The sequence below is a fragment of the Puma concolor genome, chromosome C2, assembly GCF_028749965.1.
Source record: "Puma concolor isolate L17-30 chromosome C2, mPumCon1.1.hap2, whole genome shotgun sequence".
In the NCBI taxonomy this organism is placed as follows: domain Eukaryota; kingdom Metazoa; phylum Chordata; class Mammalia; order Carnivora; family Felidae; genus Puma; species Puma concolor.
Genome location: NC_141675.1, coordinates 149928590 through 149950416, shown reverse-complemented (window position 1 = coordinate 149950416; position 21827 = coordinate 149928590). Strand labels below are relative to the sequence as shown.

The 21827-nt window shown below is 48.9% G+C and overlaps 1 protein-coding gene across 7 annotated transcripts in view; it reads left to right on the top strand.

The window, feature by feature from the left end:
- The window catches only part of RUNX1 (RUNX family transcription factor 1), a 259423-nt gene that overhangs the window by 201946 nt on the left and 35650 nt on the right, over positions 1-21827 (top strand). For 5 of the 7 annotated variants that reach the window (XM_086675926.1, XM_086675927.1, XM_086675925.1 and 2 more), the window contains one exon: positions 12985-13176. The exons of the other annotated variants lie outside the window; for them this stretch is intronic. In XM_086675926.1, the coding sequence (XP_086532052.1) occupies positions 12985-13176 (192 nt within the window). The remainder of the gene's footprint in view (positions 1-12984; positions 13177-21827) is intronic. 7 annotated transcript variants of the gene reach the window in all.

Genomic DNA, 21827 nt, shown 5'->3' with positions numbered 1-21827 from the left:
GTCCCTTTCCCTCATCCTTTAGCCTTTACTGAGGGAAACTACTGGAATTCTCACCAAGTGGGGACCAAATATGTGCCATTGCCGAGTTAGTTTTTATTTTTAAATTTTCTTTTTATAATGCTTATTCTTTTCTTTTTTTTTGAGAGAGAGAGAGAGAGAGACAGAGTGTGAGCAGGGGAGGGGCAGAGAGAGAGGGACACACAGAGTCCGAAGCAGGCTCCAGGCTCTGAGCTGTCAGCACAGAGCCCGACGTGGGGCTCAAACCCACGAGCCGTGAGATCCTGACCTGAGCTGAAGTCGGATGCTTAACTGACTGAGCCACCCATGTGCCCCATTGCCAAGTTATTTTTTAAAAACTCCTGGCAGATTGGGTCCCCAGCACACAATTCAATAAGGGCTTTTTTTCTCTTTTACCTTCCACCCTAACTACTATTAATTCCAAATACTGAACTGATATCAACAATTTATTCCTCACTGAAGCAAAATCCTGTTAACCGGATTGCCCTGGAGAGAAGTGGTCCTTTTCCAAATAGAGATTTTATCAAAATTTAGTTGTTTCTTAACTGAATGTTAGCACTCATGCTGCTGTGTGCCTGCCAACGTCTAGAAGCTTCCACGGGGTCATCTATAAGATGGGAATAATCATATGAGCTGTCTACTGCCTAGCACTATTTCAGATGAACTGAGATAATATATATCAAGATGCTTGGCAAACAGTCTTACCAGTTAGGTAATAGAAATCTAATAGATTATAGTGCAATAATAGAAAAATATAATAGAAAAATTGATTATTGTTTTGTATCTACTATACAAAAATCTCAGGGATCTTAAATAATTATTGTTTTTTTTGAGGGTAGATTTTGTTTCATCAGGCCTTTCAGAATCGAGGGGAAGAAACACGTAGAAAAGGACTAGAGATGCTCAAATCAGCCCCAGCTGCCAATCCGTACTGTTAGGAATTTTACCTTTTGCCATTAGAATATCCTATTTTCTTTACCTACTACTAAATACCCTTGAAAAACACTGGAAGCTAAAAGTAGCAACCCTAACAGTTAAAAGAGCCGCATTTACTTTAAAGATGTATTTCTTTTCCGAAACCAAATGCCACCTTTCCTCGACGATTCTGGAATTCTGGTTTCTCTCGGTGAAAGGCTTGGGAAGAGAGCTCCTGGTGGAGTCCCTGTTCCTTTTTTTTTTTTTTTTTTTTTTTTTTTTTGCCCATGGCTTTTTACATATGCTGCTTGCCTGAGATTTCTGGATTAGATTTCAGGGAGGTGACATGTTACACCGTTGGGCCTCCGTGCCAGTTTCCCAGGACGAGTCAAATCTGCAACAGCTCAGAGGTGAGACTCTTCCAAGGCTCCGGAGGCCGGTTCTCTGTCCTGTTCCTTCACGGACTGGCTGCCAGGACCAGGTTGGGAGAAACTCGTTCTCTTCCTTGGGTGATTCAGCCAGTCTCAAAATAAATAGGCAGGCAGAAAGAACTGGAAACTGCTGAAATTTGAGTCTCCAGGGCTGGGCTCTTCTCGGGAGCCGCTCGGTTGAACTGTAAAAGGAATCCTGAGCCCTGGGCAAGGGAGCGGCCACCTAGTGGAAAGACCGCTGGCCTGGGAAAGGCAGCTTCTGGCCCTGGCTGGCTCCACCAAGCTCCGCTTTCCCCTCCCAGAGACTCCCTTTCCTTATCTGCAGAGCGAGAGGGACGATCTGACGATTTTAGGGTCCTTGTCAGCTTCTCGGAATCTGACTTGATGTTTGCTAGGAGCAGGTACATTTCCAAGGCATGGTCTTCCAGCCTGGAGAAGGAGAGCCCGGGGCCTTGCCCACCATCCCGGGGAGGCCCAGGACTGGGAAGCTGGGGGAGGGAGGGGGCATCTATCACTCCCCCAAGCTGGGGAAAGAAACGAATAAAGGTCCACTCGAGAATGACATGCCACAAGTAGGGGGAGTCAGCCTAACTAGATTTCCCATGGCTTTGGCATCATTTAAGAAAAGAAGAGGGGGGGAAAAAAAGACATCCCTATACCCACAAAGTGCTCAATTGTGCAAACCACAGAATCCCGGCATGGCCAGCTTCCTGAAGCTGGCCGGTCAGAGACCTTCGTGTTAATTCCTCAGCCAACGAGAAAAGATGGTTTGAGTCCTGTTGACTTAATTGCTAGATGTTTCTGAGTGAGGCCTGCCTCCCTCCTTCACCTCCTTGCAGCATTATGGGCTGTTCTTTATTACCTGCCCTACCTATCTGCACAATCTAGCCGCAAACAGCTTTGGTTGACCACACCACTTCCCTATTGAAAGTTAATACTGTTTGACTCATTCTGTGTTACTAACCTGAAGCCAAAGAAAACAAGCCAGAGAATAACCAGCTTGTATGGAGTTTGGAAAGCTCTCAGAGGCCCTGCTTGCAAAATCCTATACAGTAGCTTTACTATATCTCTCTGCTGCAGCTGCAAAGAAAATGAAGGAAGCAGAAGTAGTTAAAAAAAAAAAAAAAAGCTGGGGGTGGGGAAAAGTCAGAGCAGGAGTTGGAGGGGGGGGCGCCCCACAGGCTATGGAAAGACTCACCATAATCTGCAATAGTTTATGAGTGCGTTCCCTCTGAGCTGAGATGATGCCTTCACACCCTGGAGTATTCATACAGGAGAGGGACTGTTCAGGGAGTTAAAAGGAGAGAAGGTTCAAAAGCAGTCGTTGAAAAGGCGGGCGTCCTATTGCACTCAGAGCAGAGTGGAGCTGGGAAGTCGGGGTCACTGAGCCAGCCTTCCATAGGCCGGGTCCCAAGGTAAAGACAGAGGAAGAGGAGAAAGCCTCTTCCTTTCAGATCTGGAAAGATTTGCTGGGAGAAGGTTGCCCACGTTTGGTCCTTCCTTCCATAACTGGCTCAGAGGTGGTCAGCAGGGTGAATAGGGGGGCATTTGTGTGTTGGAGTAAGTTGAGTTTTCCCTCCCAACGTCACCTGGCAAGCCGTGGGACTAGTGTTTTCGTCACCACGTCATGGCTCTTTGGGAATCCCCGGCAAATACCCCCTTGCCCATTCAGGTAACTGTCAGAAGATTTACTCCCCTACAGACGGTCGCTGCTTCTCAGCTGTGTGTTGACAACACAGGCTTCTAAAAGCCTGGATGAAAGCCTCAGTGAGGTCATCATCCCCCAGACAACCTGGAAGTTTTTTCTCTGGATGGCACGAGGCGGGGCTAATAGCTCGTGAAAAAGCAACTACTAGTTACTGTTGGTTTTCTGACCAGCCAGGGCTCAGAGATTGTGAGTGGCCGGGGTGCCGTGGCCCTTTTACACACCTGAGGGGCTGCTCAGCCATTTTCTAGAAGACTTTGACAGCCCCTCGATCTCGCGCTTCCATGAGGACGGCCCCAAGGTCAGTTGGCATTTATGACCAGAGAGGTGGAAATCAGGTGCTCCCTGCCCTCTCGGCTGCTGGGAACCCCCACCCCCCCCCCGGGGGCCCAGGACTTTTAGGAATGGAGGGAATTTACTTTCCCCTCTTCAGAAGTACAGAGGAGTAGAGAGCATCGTACACACTGCTGAGTGCGCATCCCAGGATAAGTCTAGCTTACCAAGGGGGAGTTTATTCGCTCTTTTTTTTCATCCGTTTATTCATTCACCCAGCAGTTCCCGAGGTACCGTCTAACCTCATACGGGCCCTCAGTTTACCCTGCGGGTCACACAGGGTAGTGGGGTGCGGCGGGGAGGTGGATGGCCCCCGCAGGGAAGGTGGGTGGCCTGTGTGGACAACAGGAATGCCCAGGCAACTCAGTGAGGCAGGTGCCATCTGTGGACCCCTGGGATGGTCTTCTCCTTGTCCGCAGGCCTGGCCCTGGGGCTTGCTCTGCTGAGAACCAGAACTCCAGAAGCAGCTCAGAAGCTCCAGGCAGCATCCCCAGCCCAAACTCACCTCTCAGTACCACCGCCACCAAAACATACCCTCCAAAGTCCCCTTCCAGTCACAGCCCGCCCAGGGGGGTTAGGAACTCCTGGGGTAAAAGTAACCGCTCTCGGGTTACTTTTTAATGGCTCCCTAACGGGCTTTTCTGGAGACAGTCCCTTAATCAAGGACAGTGGATAAGCCTTGGAATTACAGGCTGATAGACAAGAGAGGCTCTTGAACTTGTGAGCGGCCTGCACCCCTCCCTCTGCGGGGTCTCCTCCCCCCCCCCCCCCCCCCGTTCCCCCCAGACGGCCACCTCTGGTCAAGAGCAAAAGAAACCGGACGGGTTCTCCGCCCTAAGCTACAATTAGGTCCTGAGTCACCAGACAGAAACAGGAGGTAACCAATGGCGACCAGCGACTACAGATTTTGACTACTCTGCTTTCAGGGTGGTCCGGGTCTCAAAGAGCTCCTGCGAGCGAGCTGAGAACTCCACTGTCCTGTTACTCTGAGGCTGGGACGGGAGCAGCTCCGTTTTGTTTTTCTGTCCCGCGAATCTGGGGGGTATGGCTGGGGGCGGGGGGCAGGCCTCGCGTGGGCCTTCCTTCCGCCGGAGTCTCTGTTAGTTTTCATCTGGCTTTGGCCCCGGCTGGCTCTGCCTCTCCCTGGTACTGTTGCTTTGTATACCTTTCCTTTTCTACTCGTCTCTAGCAGTTGGGTCTTCGCCCGTCAGACCGTGTGTGTGTGTGTGTGTGTGTGTGTCTGTGTGTGTGTGTGTGTGTCTGTGTGTGTGTCTGCGTGTGTGTGAAGATGCTACAAAAAACAAAACAAAACAAAACAAACAAGGGAAGCCGAAGCAGCTCTTTCTTTACATGAGGGTGTTGTGCTCAACTCAGCACAAGGGCCTTTTATCTATTCTTTTTTATTTTTTGGCATGATGAAAGAAACATTAGAGAAGACAAGTTTTGCAGACCATTTGACTTTTTTTTTTAATTTTTTTTTTTTTTAATGTTCATTTTTTAGAGAGAGAGAGACACAGAGCATGAGCAGGGGGAGGGGCAGAGAGAGAGGGAAACCAAGAATCGGACACAGGCTCCAGGCCCTGAGCTGTCAGCACAGAGCCCGCCGCGGGGCTCGAACTCGCAAACCTCGTGCTCATGACCTGAGCTGAAGTCGGACACCCAACCGACTGAGCCACCCAAGCGCCCCACTGACTTCTTTTTTTTTTTTTTAAGTTTATTTATTTATTTTGAGAGAGACAGTGTGTGTGTGTGTGTGTGTGTGTGTGTGTGTGTGTGTGAACGGGGAGGGGCAGAGAGAGTGTGTGTGTGAGAGAGAGACAGAGAGAGAGAGAGAGAGAATCCCAACCAGGCTCTGCACTGTCAGCAAGGAGCCTGATGCAGGGCTCCAGCCCAAACACCATGAGATCATGATCTGAGCTGAAATCAAGAGTCAGATGCTTAACGGCCTGAGCCACCCAGACAATTTGACTTCTAATGAGACATTTCCACATGAAACTTGATGTGCTCAGTTATGACGTTTTTCCTCCACAAGTAGTTTTCTGACCCCGCTTGAAGAAAAGAGGCAAAACCCCACACCCTCGTGGACCTCACAGTCCAGTGGGTGCAGGCAGACCAGAAGTAATTGTTAATAAGTGCCATGGAGAAAACCAAAGCTAAAGGGCTAAGGGGTCGACTGGGCCGGGAGAGTTTGCAATTTAAACTAGGGTGTTTAGGAATGTCTCAGGGACAAGGTGAAATTTGAGCAAAGACTTGAAGGATGGAGGGATGCGGTGCACAGATATCTGGGAAAGGGGTATTCTGGGCAGAAGAAACAGCAAGTGCAAAGGCCCGGAGGCAGACATTTGGGAGTGATAGCAAGGTGGCCAGTATGGCTGGAGCAGAGCAGAGAACTCACACTGCCTGCCTCCTAGTTTCAAAATAAGGGGTATTCGCCTTAGAAAGCAGGCATAGCAAAATGCCAGGCTGGCCTCTAAAACATGAGCTTTATGCCATATGAAGGGCCAAGGCAGGACCACGGTTTGGAAAGACCCAGGATAGGGAAGCCCCACGCACGACCAGACCTGTGGTCACTCGCTTACCTACTGCCACCTGCGAGAGAATCGAAGCTTTTCCCAACCAAAGGCATCGCTCTCCCCATTGGTGATTCTCCTGGGGTAAAGCATCGTGTCTGTGGGATCCCGAAGAAAGTCGAAACACGTTACCTAGGAAGAAGCAGCACCCCGACAGACTTTTCTCCAGGGTTCAGTGTGATTTTCCACCTGTAGAAGGTCGGAGGGCATGTGCCCAGGACACATGGGAGAGGGGGCGTGGACAGACACACAGGTAGAGGAATGAACAGTAATCTCAGCCTTACATTCCTCTTGCCACTGATGACAGGGGAAGGGCAGGGGACCAAGAAGTATCATTATTTCCCATCTCATCAGAGAAGCAGGGAAATGAGACCCTGGAGTAAGGTTCAGCAGGCTGGCTCTCTTCCCAGCTGCAGCCGCTGACTCCTCGCTAGCAGGTCTTGAGGGGAGTCTGACGGCCCACTCCCTCTGGATGCACCCTTTCGATGATGAGGGGGAAGGGGCCGAGACCCAGAATGTGATGCCCCAGTCAGCAAGGTAGCAGGAAAGGCTCGGCGAAGGCTTGAGGGGAGAGAGGAGAAGATCTGAGAACAGTGATGTCCTAGGTCACTAGTAACTGTCCGAAAGGCCACTGACGAAACAGCAGGAGACAGGGGGAGAGTGAATTCTCGGGATATGTTGTGCAAACCTGCTGACCACCAGCACCCGGGAGGGCAGTGCGTGCCGGGTAGAATGCCAGGTTCAAGCTAGAGCTCCAAAGACCAATTAGACAGTTGAGCCTGGGACTGGCTCCCACAGGCCAGGTGTCTGGCTGAAAAAAAGACAGAAAGAAACCTTTGAAAGTCCTAACGTCATATGAGGTTGTTCAAGAAAGCCTGTGCTTGGAGTCGCCCAACCAGAACGAGTTGAGTAGCTAATTGCTGAGATATAATTGCCGTGAATGCTTTTAGAGCCCCCTCGGAGTCATCCATCTTAGTCCTTTAATTCCAGGCTTCCAGATAAGGAGGCTGGGTGATGAAGAGACTTGCTCTTGTCCGCAGGAAAGTTGGGTGGAAAAGCAGATTTATAATAGAGGTTCTTAACAGGCAGACTGGCGGTCACGTTTCCCTGGTGCCATGTTGTTTCTCTGGCGGAGAGAAGGATTACGGCATCTGCTTTAACACCCCCATCCTTGGGGGCACCCAGAGGCTTGAACTGGAAAGGAACAACAGGTTCCTCATTAACCCTTTCCTGCTCTTCTTCAAAGTCGTTCCGTAGACGGCAGAGCAGGAGTCGCGTTCTGGGTTCACCTTACAGATCAGCCTGAGCACAGCCATGGTGAGTCACCGACTCAGCTCAGTGATGGCGGCAGGGAAATGGTCTACACCCACCTGTCTGTAGGGCAGACCTCTGGCACTTACAGCCGTCCTGCATACATTGAAGAGTTGAAAGATTAAGAAAAAGACCACCAGGTAGCTGTCGCCAAAACAAGGCCGTCACTCGTCACTCGGCGCTCGTGGATACTTAGTCTAAACACAGTTCCAGTATATTTGGTGTGTTCATTTCTAGCCCAGGGAAAGTTAGAAGCACGTCGAAGGGAGGAGTCACCCCCCTGTCTCGCTCAAATCCCCAGGATGTTCCCTGGACCAGCTTGGGGGGGGGGGGGTCACATCGCTTGGGCCTTATTAGACGTCTAAATTCTCAGGCCACACCCCAGGGCTACCAAGCCAGAATGCTCCACGGCTCGGATGCTCATTCAGGTGTGTGAGACATAGCTCTCTACTGTGGGGTCACAATACACTTCTGGCTCTACACACGAGCTGTTCTGGGAACAGAAGTGGGACAGTAAAGGCAGAAAGTGCAAATCCTTATGGTACTCTGGTGGCCCGGTGACCTACAATTACCTAACACTGTTCACTCTCCTATCGATCCACCGGGGGGGGGGGGGGGCACACAGAAATTGGTATGGATAGGAGCAAGATTGCGGGGCAGTGGGTGGGCAGCTGTTTAAGGGAGTGGGTGTGTTTTCAGACCTGCCCTCCTTCTCTCATTGGCCGTGTGAGGTTAGATAAATGACATAACCGGTCTGAACTTCACTTCTCACACGTGGGTTAAAAAACAAAGCCGATTTCTTCGGCACGTCTCCAGTTCTGAAGTACTCTAGCTTTGCAGGGATGTCCTAGTTTGACAACATGGGGAGAAATTAGAGGGAGAAGTTAGGCTACCAAAGTTTATATGGCACTGGACAATCTATAAACATGAATATATAATATGTATCCTAATATAGAATATGCTAACATACATATCATATATTTGATATCATGATATATACATACATGTATGTGTGTGTGTATATATATATATATATGCACACACACAATGGGACAATACTGTCCAGCATTAAATTAGCCAGCAGACAGATAGTTTTGCTATTAGAAAGATTTATTTCATCACCTGCAAGGTGCTTTAAGGAAGGATCACATTCACATTCGGTATGATTACTTTCCTGTCCTCAAGACTTTAATAACCCCGGAATCTAGAGTTTAGACTGTTATACCAGGAAAAATGAGCTGTTGTCTACACGCGTCAATTTCTTTTCCATAGTCCTAAAGCCGTAGCAAATTAAGGGGGAGATACCCAGGTTTTTATATCCAGACCCATGTTGTTAGTATCAGATTGACCAGCAAGCATCTTTTGAAATGCAAAAGAATTGTATTGTATGCTTTTAGAATTGTATGCTTTTAGAAGACTCACAAGGTCATATATAGACATACACAAATATATGTATCTATACATATATAGATAGATATCTTTTTGGTATTATCATTTCGCATGCATTTTCTTCAACTGTTCATCATGACAGTGCTTCGAATCTATGCCTTCCTACTTTTTCTGCTGAACCTATCAAGAAAAGTAGTAAACCCATACCAGAAACATGGGCTGACAAGCTGCCATAAAATTATTCTCTCTGGCCAAAATTTTCCAGGAAAATGTGACAATTTAGCCTTACTTGTTTTCTGTGATAGAGAAGAATATAGTTCGGGCGCCTGGGTGGCTCGGTTAAGCACAGAACTCTTGATCTCAGCTCAGGTCTTGATCTCAGGGGCGTGAGTTCAAGCCCCACGTTGGGCTCCAGGCTGGGTGTGGACACTACTTTAAAAAAAGAATTTTAAAAGAGAAAATATCATATTCCACAGTTCAACCGTGGTTTCTTAAAAAATATAGTTCAGTTATGGAAGAGAGATGCATACCTACTCAGTCTAGTTTTTATAGCAGAAAAATTGAAAGCTGGTCTCATTATCCATCATGGCTATCATAACATTTAGGGATGCCTTGTGGGCAGCTATCCCAGAAAGCTCCAGGACGTATATCTCTGGAATGAAGAAGTAAAATTTCGCAGATGGGATTAATTTATTTTTATTCCCTTTTTTTTTTCTTTTGGCTTTTTATGACACTATGTATATAATAAAATCCTAATCAAATACTTCTTCCAGAATGTGGGAATAGTAAGAGAGAAACAAAATTAAGTATCCTTTTCAACTCTGTTCAAGAGTCATTGAGATGTCCTGGTATGAAATCTTAAAGCAGCCACTATTTTAAGGGCCACCGTGTCAACATTTTCAGCTTACTTACAGTGGGCTCAAAAAGTCAGACTACCAAACGTGCATGCTTAGCGCTGCATGGTAATTCTACTAGATTTGATCCAGAGTTGAATTCCCTGCTGCCCTCTGAAGCCCAGTCCTCAGCAAGAAAGAAGAAAAGGGAGCTTGATAGTGAACATTTCCCATATTTAAAATTCAGGGGGCAAATTGACATTTTAATTGCACGCAGATACAGGAAACCGGAGACCTAAAGCATCCATTTTCCCCGGCTTGAAAGTTTATGTCGGAAGCTCCTGTATTTCATACAAAATATGCCTCTTTGGCCCATGAAATCTGATGGCTTCAGAAAAGAAGAATTAGGTGTTCCTTTGATCTAGCTTATAAATGCATCTGAACCACACCTTTCAGATGATAATGCTTTTTATTTCCCCCGTGCCTTGGTGTTACGACCCTCTAGCACCCTGGTGAGGAAGTGACTGGTGAGGGGAGATTCCCTGCAAAGATAAGAAGGCTCTTACTTACCGCCAGGATCACATGTGGGGAGGGCGCGGAATGAATGCTTCCCCCCACTCCTCCGGCATTAAACTCAGCCTCCCGACTCTCGGGGCTTAGAAAATGGCTGCGAGTGAAGAATTGTTTTCTCTGAGAGTTATGCCCGAACATTCCTGCTAAAGCAGGCAGTCATCAGTTAATCTCTGTAAATGACTACGATTTTGGCAGGTGTCAGCTGATACAGAAATTGCTCACATGTTAAAACTTTTGGTTTTTTTAGACGTAGGGCAATGAGAGGGGACTAATGCAAACAAATCATCTCAACGTTGTGCCTGGCCACAGTAGCGGCTTACCTAAAATGACTTATTCCTGCTCCATGTTTTTGGTGGCACATGATCCCCAACCTTGGGGACCGAGGCGGACACAACCGACAGCCGCTCTTCAAAGGCAGACCGTAGACTCCAAATTGCCAAATGCCACAATGATCTCGTATACATCATCCTTCTGGATCACCCTCTGTCCTTGACACGGTGTTCTTCAAAAATGCCACTGGGTGCCCAAGGAATGTGAAGTTTTGAAACGGGTACACAACCGGCTGGAAGCCTCTGTACCATTATTTCGCCAACCGGCATTCTTTCTGAGGCAGTGGAACTCCCCAGAATCATTTGTCCTGCCCTCTTCTCTCCCTGACTCCTAATACCAACCATTAGGTCGTGGTAGGCATTTAAAACTGCTTTGAATGGCTTCTGAGTTGGAATTCTTTTGCTTGTAGGAATACCAGATTTCTCAGTCTGATTAGCAGAAAGCTAAGAATCTGTCCCAAATATAAAAGGAGGGAGGAGTCAGGGTGCCTGGGTGGCTCAGTCGGTTAAGCGTCTGACTTCGGCTCAGGTCATGATCTCGCGGTTTGTGGGTTCGGGCCCCACGTCGGGCCCTGTGCTGACAGCTCAGAGCCTGGAGCCTGCTTCGGATTGTGTCTCCCTCTCTCTCCGCCCCTCCCCCACTTGCGTGCGTGCGCTCATGCTCTCTCTCTCTCTCTCTCTCTCAAAAATAAATAAACATTAAAAAAAAAAAAGGAGGGAGGAGTCAGGGAAAGATCCATCCAGAGACACTGAATTACACCATGATCCACTGAAATAGAATGTTCTAGAAAAAGACATTTTCATACTTCTGAGAGAAAGGGATGACAGGAGTTGTTCCGGGACCTGGCCCTATGGCCTTTCGCCCACAAGGCCAGTGCTTAAAATACTCAGCCGGTAAGAGGCCTCTCACATGTGTGCTGGCCCTGTGTGACTCAGGCTGTTTGTGTTCAGGTCGAGTGTTGTGGGCTGCGGGGCTGAATCAGAGTCCAGATTTGCCTTGGTGACACATGAAAAGAGGGAGCCTTGCGTTTGAACTACACAAATATTATGCTTAAGTCGTTTTCCTCATTTTGGAGCCAAACAGGTCTTGTCCATGATAAAAATCACTGCAGTATAGTGGGTCCTTTTTTTGGTCTGGAATTTGAGACTGCATCCACTGTGCCAAGGGGCCTGGCAGCAGGAAGAAACGGCAAGCCACGGAGATTTGGAGCCGTAATACAAGTTATAAAATTTAATTTTGTAATTGTAGCGATCGGGAGCTGGGCTGAAATGCACTTCTCCCACCCCACTGCCCCCCCAGGCCGGGGAGAGTAGACTCCTGGAATTCTCTTTCTAACTGCGGGCTGGGTCAGGGCATGTGAAGCAGCCGCAGTTTATGGCAACGAGGTCCAGTGTTGTTTGGAGGCCGCCTGACAATGGCGGAGGGGGTTGGGGGGGGGGGTCGGTGTGTGAAATTGGTCAATGACCCTTTATTCGAACCACAGGGGTGAGGAAGGAGCAGGGGCACATCGTCTTTCAAAGGGGAATGAGTCGCCTGGCCCCGCGGTGGCTAGATCGGTACATCTCGAGCCTCAGTTCTGCTTGACAGGCCTGCGTCTCCAGTGTAGAGACGTTTCGTTGGAGGAATTAAGGAAGGAAACAGGAGGCCCAACCCTCCCGGCCTGTCCCATGTGAATGGCCTCTGCTCACTGCATCGTGGTGACAGTGATTTTGATGGGGAACAAGGCAAGGACACTCACCATCTATACAGACACTGAGCCCCCCCCCCCTTGGATTCCTGAGCCCCTGGGCCAGCTCCTCATGTCTGCTGGCACATCCTCTGGGCTCCAGTGGGCCCATCCTGCTGGGAATACTGGACCCGTTGAGGCCCAGGCTACACCTTCCGGTCCACCCCCCTCTTAGAGGGTGCACCTGGGGAAGTCAGCTTCAGGAAGGAATGCTCAAGAATGCCCGTAGAAAGCTTTCGAGGAGAGGGAGAGGAGAGGGGCCGAGGGGCTGCCCGAGCCCTGCATTTAGCAGGAAATCGGACCTCCCCAAGGACTGTGGGTTTGCAGCCACACCTCATTTCCTGTTGGAAGGGGCGTGCGCTGAGCTCCAGGGCCCACTTTGCTGCCTCTAAAACCTGCCAGTGGTGATTGGATTTGCAGTAGGGAGCGGCCGTTCCGATGCCACAGGGAAGGCACCTTTCCTGGCTGCCACAGCTTCGCCCGCGGTGTGCGGCCGAGCGCCAACGACCGATGCTCCTTCTCTGCCTCTCGACCTGACGCGGTCACCAAGGCGGGTGCGCCCACCGCGTTCTGCCCAGCGGAGGTGGGCGCACGGGGTTAGGGAGACGGGACGCACACTGGGTGGGCCACCCAGTGGCCTGGGATGACGGGGGCCCCCGAATCTCCCCCGGGGCGCCCCAGCCAAGCATGCAGACCTCCAGCGAAGCCACGTTGGGGGCGAGGGGAGAGGGAGGGGAAAGACAAGAAAACCCCGGATGTCAGGAAATCCACAATACATTTTCTGATCTTTTCCCTCCCTCCTTCCTTGCCTCCCTCTCCCCTCCCCACCCCACCCCCCTCCCCACAATAGGACATCGTCAGAAACTAGATGATCAGACCAAGCCCGGGAGCTTGTCCTTTTCCGAGCGGCTCAGTGAGCTGGAGCAGCTGCGGCGAACAGCCATGAGGGTCAGCCCACACCACCCAGCCCCCACACCCAACCCTCGGGCCTCCTTGAACCACTCCACTGCCTTTAACCCTCAGCCTCAGAGTCAGATGCAGGGTAAGTACCTGGAGGGAGCCCGCTTCCCGCCTCACCCTCGGGCCGCACCCCCTCCCCCAGACCAGTCCTGGCTTCTTTCTCCTCCTTGCGCTGAGGGTGGTCCTCGTCGGACCAGCAGCCTCGTAGACACGCAGGGTCTCTGGCCCAGCCCGGACCTACTGAGTCAGATCTGCCTTGTACTGAGATCCCCAGATCCGGAGGCTTTGCTGCCTAGGATATGGAGAGATATCTATCTATACGTAGATAATATCTTGAATGTTTTCAAGAGTTAGCTTTGGCTATGCTGCTTTCCTCCCTACCCATTAGGCTAGAACACACACACGCACGTACACACGCACGCACCCCAAGCGAGGTGAAAGTCAGGAGGTTTCAAGTTCCTGTGGGCTTCAGATCATTGGTGGGGCTTGTACCTAATATATGTCCTTTACGAAAATATAAAGAAATACGAGGAAAGTCTGGCTGCCATCACATCAAAGGTATTATTTACAATAAATAAATTTGCAATCAATAAAGAGTGCAGATTAACACACACACACACACAGCCATACATGCATACCCTGGGGTTTAGCTAGCAACTGCAAAAACACTGTAAAATACAGTAATTGCATAAAATGCCCTGTGCCAAATTAGATAATACACAAAGTTCATTTGCACCGTAGAAACCACTGACGTCAATGGTTATTTGCTCTGTGATACCATGTCAAATTTCCGAAATACAGTCCCTTACTCTGTGCTGTGCAGCACACAGCTGTATGTGATATGGTCACAGTCAGATTCTCTTCTCCAAGTAGCAGGCTTGTTGGACTCAAAGGGAGAGATAAGGGACACATCTGGGGGAGAGAGCAGGTGGCCAGCCAGGGACACGCTACCAGCCCCTCGAGACTGCCAAAATTCGCTTCCCCGGGTGCTTTCTCTGTGTGAGTCATATTGCGGGATGTGCTCTCCTCGTGAGTTCTTCAAGGTTTCTAGACCAGTACCCCTCTTTTGGGGCTAGCACTTGGGGGGTCCTCGAAGAGTAGGCTGACTCTCTTGCCCAGAGTTCGACGGCTCCTGTCCCAGGCTCTCATAATGATGTTTCTGGGGGCGGTTCTTTTATTTGCGTGGAAAATTCCCAAAGACAGCTTCCCGTCAGATGCTCGGCACACAGCTGTTAAGTGGCCTGTGGGTAGAGTGGCCCCTTTGTATCGGAACAGAAACCCAGAGCTTGATTCGGGCAGGTTGTCTCTCATCTACAGACTCATCTTAGGTGTCTTGAGAAATAGCCTCCGTGAAAGCATCAGGTTTATGGTGCTTTATCGTGATTAGTCATTCAAAAATATGCACACTGATCTTTTCTAATGCCAAAATGCAGGTGTGGACGGTAAATTGGGTCGAATGGCACATTAATGGAAAGCGATGGGCAAGGGGTTAAATGATACTTGCCTTCCAGATAGAACAAACTGTCAAGGCGATTTTTTGATCTTGTGTTGAGGGCCATTGAAATTACTTTACGTCACCTGCAGACCTCCATCTGTGACGTCAAAGGGAAGATTTCTATTCTCTTATTCTCTCGTCGTATGCCGGGCCATTTATACTACTAGGTTGATGAAGGGACTTGCCTTTTTCTCCTGATATTGGAACCAAAACTATTCAGCATTTTTTAAAAAGCAATGGAAAATTCAACCACAGCGGGGGCAAGTTGAAATGGTCACCCTGAAGCCAGCTTTGTTTTCAGACGGTTTTGGTGAGGAGTGAATCAGATCTGATTTCCCTCCTTGTCAGATACGCTCTTTTTTTTTTTTTTTTTACCAAAAAGGAGAGGGGGAGGGTGGTAATTGAATTCTTGTCCTCGGCAGTCAGCAGCTCTTGGGTGGAGACACGACCGTGGACGGGCATTCTTCAGCTCTTTGGAATACTGTATGCTTAGCAGAGTATCAGGTTTAACACAGAGCATCACCCCTTTATTGTTCCTTTTGAAAACTTTTTATTTCTGCAACATGTAAGTAATAATAACTTGCTTTTAGAGGGCCCTAGAGGCTTGGTTGCTATGCTAAAGAATGTGTTAACTATATTGCTAATGCTCTTTCTTTCCAAAATATGATTTGCTGGTCAGTACATCACTTGTAAAATTATAGGAACTTTTTAAAAATAACCGCCCAAGATATATTCGTGTAAAACTTTTTCTTTCTTCCTTTTTTTTTTTTTTTTTTTTTTCTATAAGGAAATGTTTTTTTCCCTTAGTCATGGTTTGAGTAGACCCTGGGGATTTTTTTTCCCTGAAATTAGAAAGTTAACAGGGATAATAGTAAAGTCTCTTTCAGCCAGAACCTTCATTTTGTTCTTGACAAGTAGGAAAATGGTTATTTTCCTGGCTTAGCTCTGGAGACTCCATATTATATTTAAGAAGATGCTTTATGTAAAAATTCAGCATGTGTTTATGGCTCTCTTTGAAAAGGCATCAATCGCTATAAAAAAAATATCCCAAAGGTAGTCATGGAAGTTGAATAGGGTGCCGTACAGATGTGTGAATGTTTTCAGCATCTGGAAACATCAGCAGCTGGGGGCTTGGAGAGATCGTGGGCTGACAGAGAGGCTGGGACTTCATCCGGAGAGCTACGCCTGCCCCTTCAACTCTGCCCGTAGGAAATCACAGATGTAGAATAACGCCTCTGTTTATCTGCCGTCAGATGTGCTTGAGAATCCCCCAAAACAGACATCTCAAATTATCTGAAGCAAGGTAAGGGAAAAGGGGGGCAGGCCGCCACCCACCAAACCACTGTTCGTTTGGTGAGGTTTTTAACTATTAAGAGGGCTGAGGTCAATTTCAACTTCCTACTTTTCCAGCTCTTAAAAGTGAAGAGAAAGCCATTTTGTCGCGGCTACACGATTAGGCAAGAGAGCATCACGAACTGCTACGGGCGAGGTTTAGGATTCTCGTAGAGTCATGGGAAGGAAAACGGACACGTGTCCTTTCAAAAGATGGGACAGGACAGATTCTAGCAAGATGAAGTCGCCGATGCTCAATCGGTCACACGCACTCCTTTAGAGATGGCTCCAGGCGACCCAAGCAAGTCATTTTAAGAATTTGACTCCTGATTTACCAGAACTGATGAACCACATTTACAGCTGCATAACCCCCACCTTTCTGGGAAGAGGTAGACAGACTCACATCTGAAGAAACTGGAGAAAGGAAGGGGCCAAAGTTTTGTAGTTCTGCTGCATGTTGGCGTGAGGTTTAGCTCTTTAACCCGTTACGATGTATTTTGGCACAGGTCAGACCTTCTGTACACGTTATTCCGCTCTCACCGCAATCCCCTGATGCGGGTTGTAGACAGAGGGGATAAACCCCACAGGCTAACAATTGCCCAGATTCTCCAAGAGCAGAAATGACGGACTTAGACTCAAACCCAGATCTTTCTGGCTACGGAGCCAGTGTTGCGAGGGTGGCAGGTTCTGTTGGATCAAGGATCCATTAGACTCAAGCCTGACCAGGGTCAAAAGATCCAGATCCTCAAAGAGGCGAGGGGAGGAGTGCTGAGCTGGACATTCACTTGCCTTCTGTTAGCATTAGATGTTGCTGATGATGCTAACCTTAGGGCCAGACTCTGTGGTGGGCACCTCGAAAAACTATCTTTTTGGGGGGTGGGGGACACCAAGCAGGGGGCTTGATCTTTCAAGCTGGGGACAAAAGTACACTTAACTCAGAATCATGAATCTCCAGCATGAGGGAACGAAGGACGAGGAGGGCTTCCCAACTGCTCTTTGTTTCCTGGGGCAGCGGCCCGGCCTTCCTGCATGTACGAGTCTGTCTCTCTTGGGGTCCGTTGTTGCCGGAACCTTCCGAACGTCCAAACACAAGCCACCTCTGATCAGCCTTGAGGAGTATGCGCGTGCCTCTCGCCGAGAGTTGAGAGTATGGCCAGAGAGTGGAGACCCTGACATCTCAGATTCACCTCCTGATTTTTAGTATTCCAAACGATTTTTGCTTTGATAGTGATTTTCCCCAAAAGTCAAAGTTACTTTGGAAAGGTTACGGTTGTCTGTGAAGCTTTTGGAGGTATGAATTGACTTTGTTCCTCAGCTATCCGGTTACATATGTCAGTGTTTATCAGCCACATTGACAAAAGGGAAAAAAAAAACCTTTCTACTTCCCTGTAGGAGGTGAGAGAAATCCCCTTTCCAGCCTTGGGGGTAAAATATCAAACTTCTCTTTTCTTCTCCTTACTTCTTCTCTGTCGCGCTCTCTCTCTCTCTCTCTCTCTCTCTCCTTCCTTTTTCGTCTAGAAGTTCAAAATCAGAGTGGGGTGGGGGACTATATAGTCCAAAGCCAGAGGGGTTTGCACATGTAAATCTACAAATGGTCATTTAATGCTTACACAACAAAGCAAACTAGTCAGGGAGCTAGGAATCGACTTAGAAGCCATGCGGTAAAGGTGAAAAGTGAATGATTTAAAAATCACTCTTATCTAGCATGGTAGAACTTGAGAGCCTTTAGAGGTTTACGACGTCAGAATCTGAACACGATTGAGATCAAGCCTGAATCGGGTGTCCCTGTAAATACAGAAAAATAAATAAATGCGAGAGGGAAGGGAGGGAGGGAAAAGAAAAACAGTGGAAAGGATGCAGAAGGAAGAGTTCACGTGTGAGGGGCGCCCGGGTGGCTCAGTTGGCTGAGCGTCCGACTTCGGCTCAGGTCACGGTCTCGCCGTCTGTGAGTTCGAGCCCCGTGTCGGGCTCAGTGCTGACAGCTCGGAGCCTGGAGCCTGCTTTGGCTTCTGTGTCTCCCTCTCTCTCTGCCCCTCCTCCGCTTGTGCTCTGTCTCTGTCGGTCTCTCAAAAATGAATAAATGTAAAAATAATAATAATAAAAAAAAAAAAGAGTTAACGTGTGGGTGAGCAAGCTGACAGGTGCCACTGCTGTGTCCTGTCCTCTCTTCTCAGGAGCAGGCGGAGGGGTTAGAGTTAACAGAGCTGAAAGCATTCTCAAGGCAGGAATTGAGAACCCAGTTTACTGTTTCCCATGTTCTTGGCTGGTGCAATGTAAACTGTAGGTTTAAGGAAAGTTTGAAAATCTCATATCAATGAATCGCGTCGTAGACATGCAGAAAAAGAGAAAGGGGGATGGGAAGAAAGCTAAGTCTGTTTTCTCCTTGAGAAAAAGGCCGTAAGGCCTTCGCCATTGTAGCTTGAGTTGAATGTGGCTACCGTGTGTCTAACACCCTTGATTTCCATTCACGGCCTGTGAGTTCCTCTCGCGCTGTGTTGATGGCGAGGCATGGTAAGCGACACAGAACCCCCTTGAACGGCACGGCTCAAAATGCCTGCACTGTATTTACAAGCACCGCACAGCTAAGTACTTAATAAACCAGCCCTTCAAAGGAGCCGCCGACCTCGTGAGCTGTCAGCACCCGTAATCATAAACCACATTTTTAGCGGGACTACATTTTCAGACCAAACGTTTTCATGGATGTCGTTCAAGGTGATCGGACCGTGTTTTCCAGAGCGTGTTGGCAATGCTCTTCTATTGCTTTTCTAATTACAAGAAAGAAGGGTTCACTTTAGGGCCTGATCTTAAGGATAAAATATTCCTTCTGAGGATTTGATATGTTCTGAACAGTCCCCTCGTTCTGGTAATCTACAGGCCGGCACGCGGGTGTGTGGGTGCACACACACATACAGAGTTTTTGCTCAGAAGAGCAAGGTTTTAATAAAACTCTAGCTGGAGCACTTCCGTGGTACCGATGATTAAATGGCAAGAGGGAGAGCTGAGCTGAGGACCTAACGGCTTAGAAAGACAGTGCACAGTGGCTAAGAGTGAAGGCTCAACTGGCAGACCACCTTGGCCTAACCCCGGCCTCTACCGTGTATTGCTCTGGGACCTCTGGCAGGTTACTTAACCACTTAAAGCCTCAGTTTCTCCACTTGCAAAACAAGAGCAGTAATTATGCTTGGAGATTCTAGGACCATCGTGAAGCATGAAGCGGTGAGCCGTAGATTCAGCCCATGGAAAACACTTAAAACCGTTAGGGGCGCCTGGGTGGCTCAGTCAGTTGAGCATCCCACTCTTGATTTCGGCTCAGGTCGTGATCGCACGGTTCGTGAGTTCAAGCCCCGCATCAGGCTCTGTGCTGACGGTGTGGACAGCCTGCTGGGGATCCTCTGTCTCCCTCTCTCTGTGCCCCTCCCCCTCCCCCCCCCCCCCCCCCCCAGCACGCAAATCCGTGCCTCCGGGTGTTCCTTGGCTCCTGGCTCTCCCTTTCCAGGCTCCCCTTTCACCTTAATACGGCCTCCTTGTCTGTGTCATCCCCCTCTTCTGTCTCTTATGAGGACACTTGTCACTGGATTTAGGCCCCACCCAGATAAACCAGGAGAATCTCATCTCTTCTCACTGAATCACATCTGCAAAGATTGTTTCTCCAAATAAGATCACATTCACGGGTCTGTGGCTCAGAACGTGGACACACGTTTTTTGGTCGGGGGCGGTGGGGGGGGGGGAGGGGGAAGGGCCGGTGGGCACCATTCTAGCAATACACCAAAGTAGAAAGGACAGGAGGCCGCAGAGGAGTCTAGAAATAACTTTGCTACGTCCACCCCCCAGAGCAGATATTTTAGGCAGGGGACATATGGACACAGTGGCTCACGTTAAATGCCTCCATCATCTCTTCTGGCCAGCAGGTCAGCCCGTCATTGCTGGAACTCAGTATCATGGTACTTTTATCTCCCAGGCAGCAAAACATAGGATTTTTTTTTTTTTTTTATGTGAAGTCAGACATTTCTTAACATTTTCTAGCGCACGTAGGCAGATGGGACCAGAGGGCCAGCAGTGCTAGGTAGGGAAAGGTCGGGGGGATCTCTGCCCTGTCTCATGGGAACCACGCAGACCAGCAGACTGGAGGCCTGGGTGCCCTCTGCCCTCGCCCCCAACAGCTCATGACGCTGTGGATGGTGGTAAGCATGGGCTCAGAAGACGACAGGAAGACCACAGCCAGCCAGTTGGGACGGACTCAAGAATTGGACCTCCCCAGAGCTAGGCGTATCACTGTCATTTGGGACAAGCTGCCTTTCTTTCAAAAATGGCTTTATGGCAAGGCATTGTTGACCGGACGCACATTTCGAAAGGCTGGCGATTCACTTTGCATGCCCCATAATCCCAAATTTACAAATCACCCGAAGATAGCCTTTCACATTTGTATATTTAAAAAAGAAACTTTGACTACGGCCACGAAGTCGTGTCCAAGTTTGCCCAAAGTTTGCACCCAGGGAGGAACAAACCATACTCTCTGGTAGCAAAGCCAGGGTCTGGGTTAGAGAGCTACTGTGCTTTCTTGTAAGGGGTGGTTCCCCAAGCTGAGCTGGTTTCACTCATGGGCATTATTTTTCCTCACGTCGCGGAGCGGCAAGGCAGGCCCTGCTGTAATTCAGTTCTTTTAGGGGCTGTTTAAAAGCACATGGGGTTTAAATAATGCTGAGGAACCCTAACGACTTCTGCCTCTCCTTATTCCTCTCTGGCCCTCGGGGCCTCACTGTCAGGCCTTTTTTTTTTTTTTTTTTTTTTTTTTTTTTTTGAATTTTTTTTTTTTCAACGTTTATTTATTTTTGGGACAGAGAGAGACAGAGCATGAACGGGGGAGGGGCAGAGAGAGAGGGAGACACAGAATCGGAAACAGGCTCCAGGCTCTGAGCCATCAGCCCAGAGCCCGACGCGGGGCTCGAACTCCCGGACCGCGAGATGGTGACCTGGCTGAAGTCGGATGCTCAACCGACTGCGCCACCCAGGCGCCCCACTGTCAGGCCTTTTGGGGGAAAGTGTACCCAGGGCTTCTCAGACCTCAGGAGCCGCCTCGGTACATAGTTGTCTCAGATCCTCCCATTTTACGTCCGTCCGTAGCCTTCGCCCCTCTGGAGCTTTCCGATTATTGAACAATAATCTGCCTCCAAAGCAGAACAGCCCAATTGTTATGGAGATTAAAGGGACGGATTGCAAAACACCTGTAAATAAAATCTTCACTGACAAACCCAGTTTCTTTCCACAGACCTTTCTTCCGTAATCTCTTTCTGGCAGAACATTTTATGTTTTGATACCAGAGATTCAGTTACCAACCACAGTAAATAAAACAAAATAATTTCAAAAAATGGTATAGAACTCACCCGAAAAACAAACATTGGCCAGTCATGCTTATTTTCTGGGTTTTTTTTTGTGCACGCCTGAGGATTGACCGCGGTGGGGGGGGGGGGGGGGGGTGGAGTACTTCTTATCCAGTTGATTTTTTTTTTCCTTTCTATTTTTTTTAATGTTTATTTATTTTTGAGAGCCAGAGAGACAGAGCGCAAGCAGGGGAGGGGCAGAGAGAGAGAGGGAGACACAGAAGCCGAAGCAGGCTCCAGGCTCTGAGCTGTCAGCACAGAGCCGGACGCGGGGCTCGAACCCACGAACCATGTGATCATGACCTGAGCCGAAGTTGGACTCTTACCCTTTTGTAAAGGGGATTCTCTGTAAGATGGAACCCCCTGTTTGTCCGCCTGGAGGGAGTGTGGACGAGATGGGGGAGGAGGTGGGAGAGAACTGACCAACGCGTCTCATGTCACCTCATGGCTGTCGCGTGGCCGTGAAACCTGAGCTTTAAAACACACAGCACGAACACACTTGGAGCTCATTCCTGCTCACCATCTTGG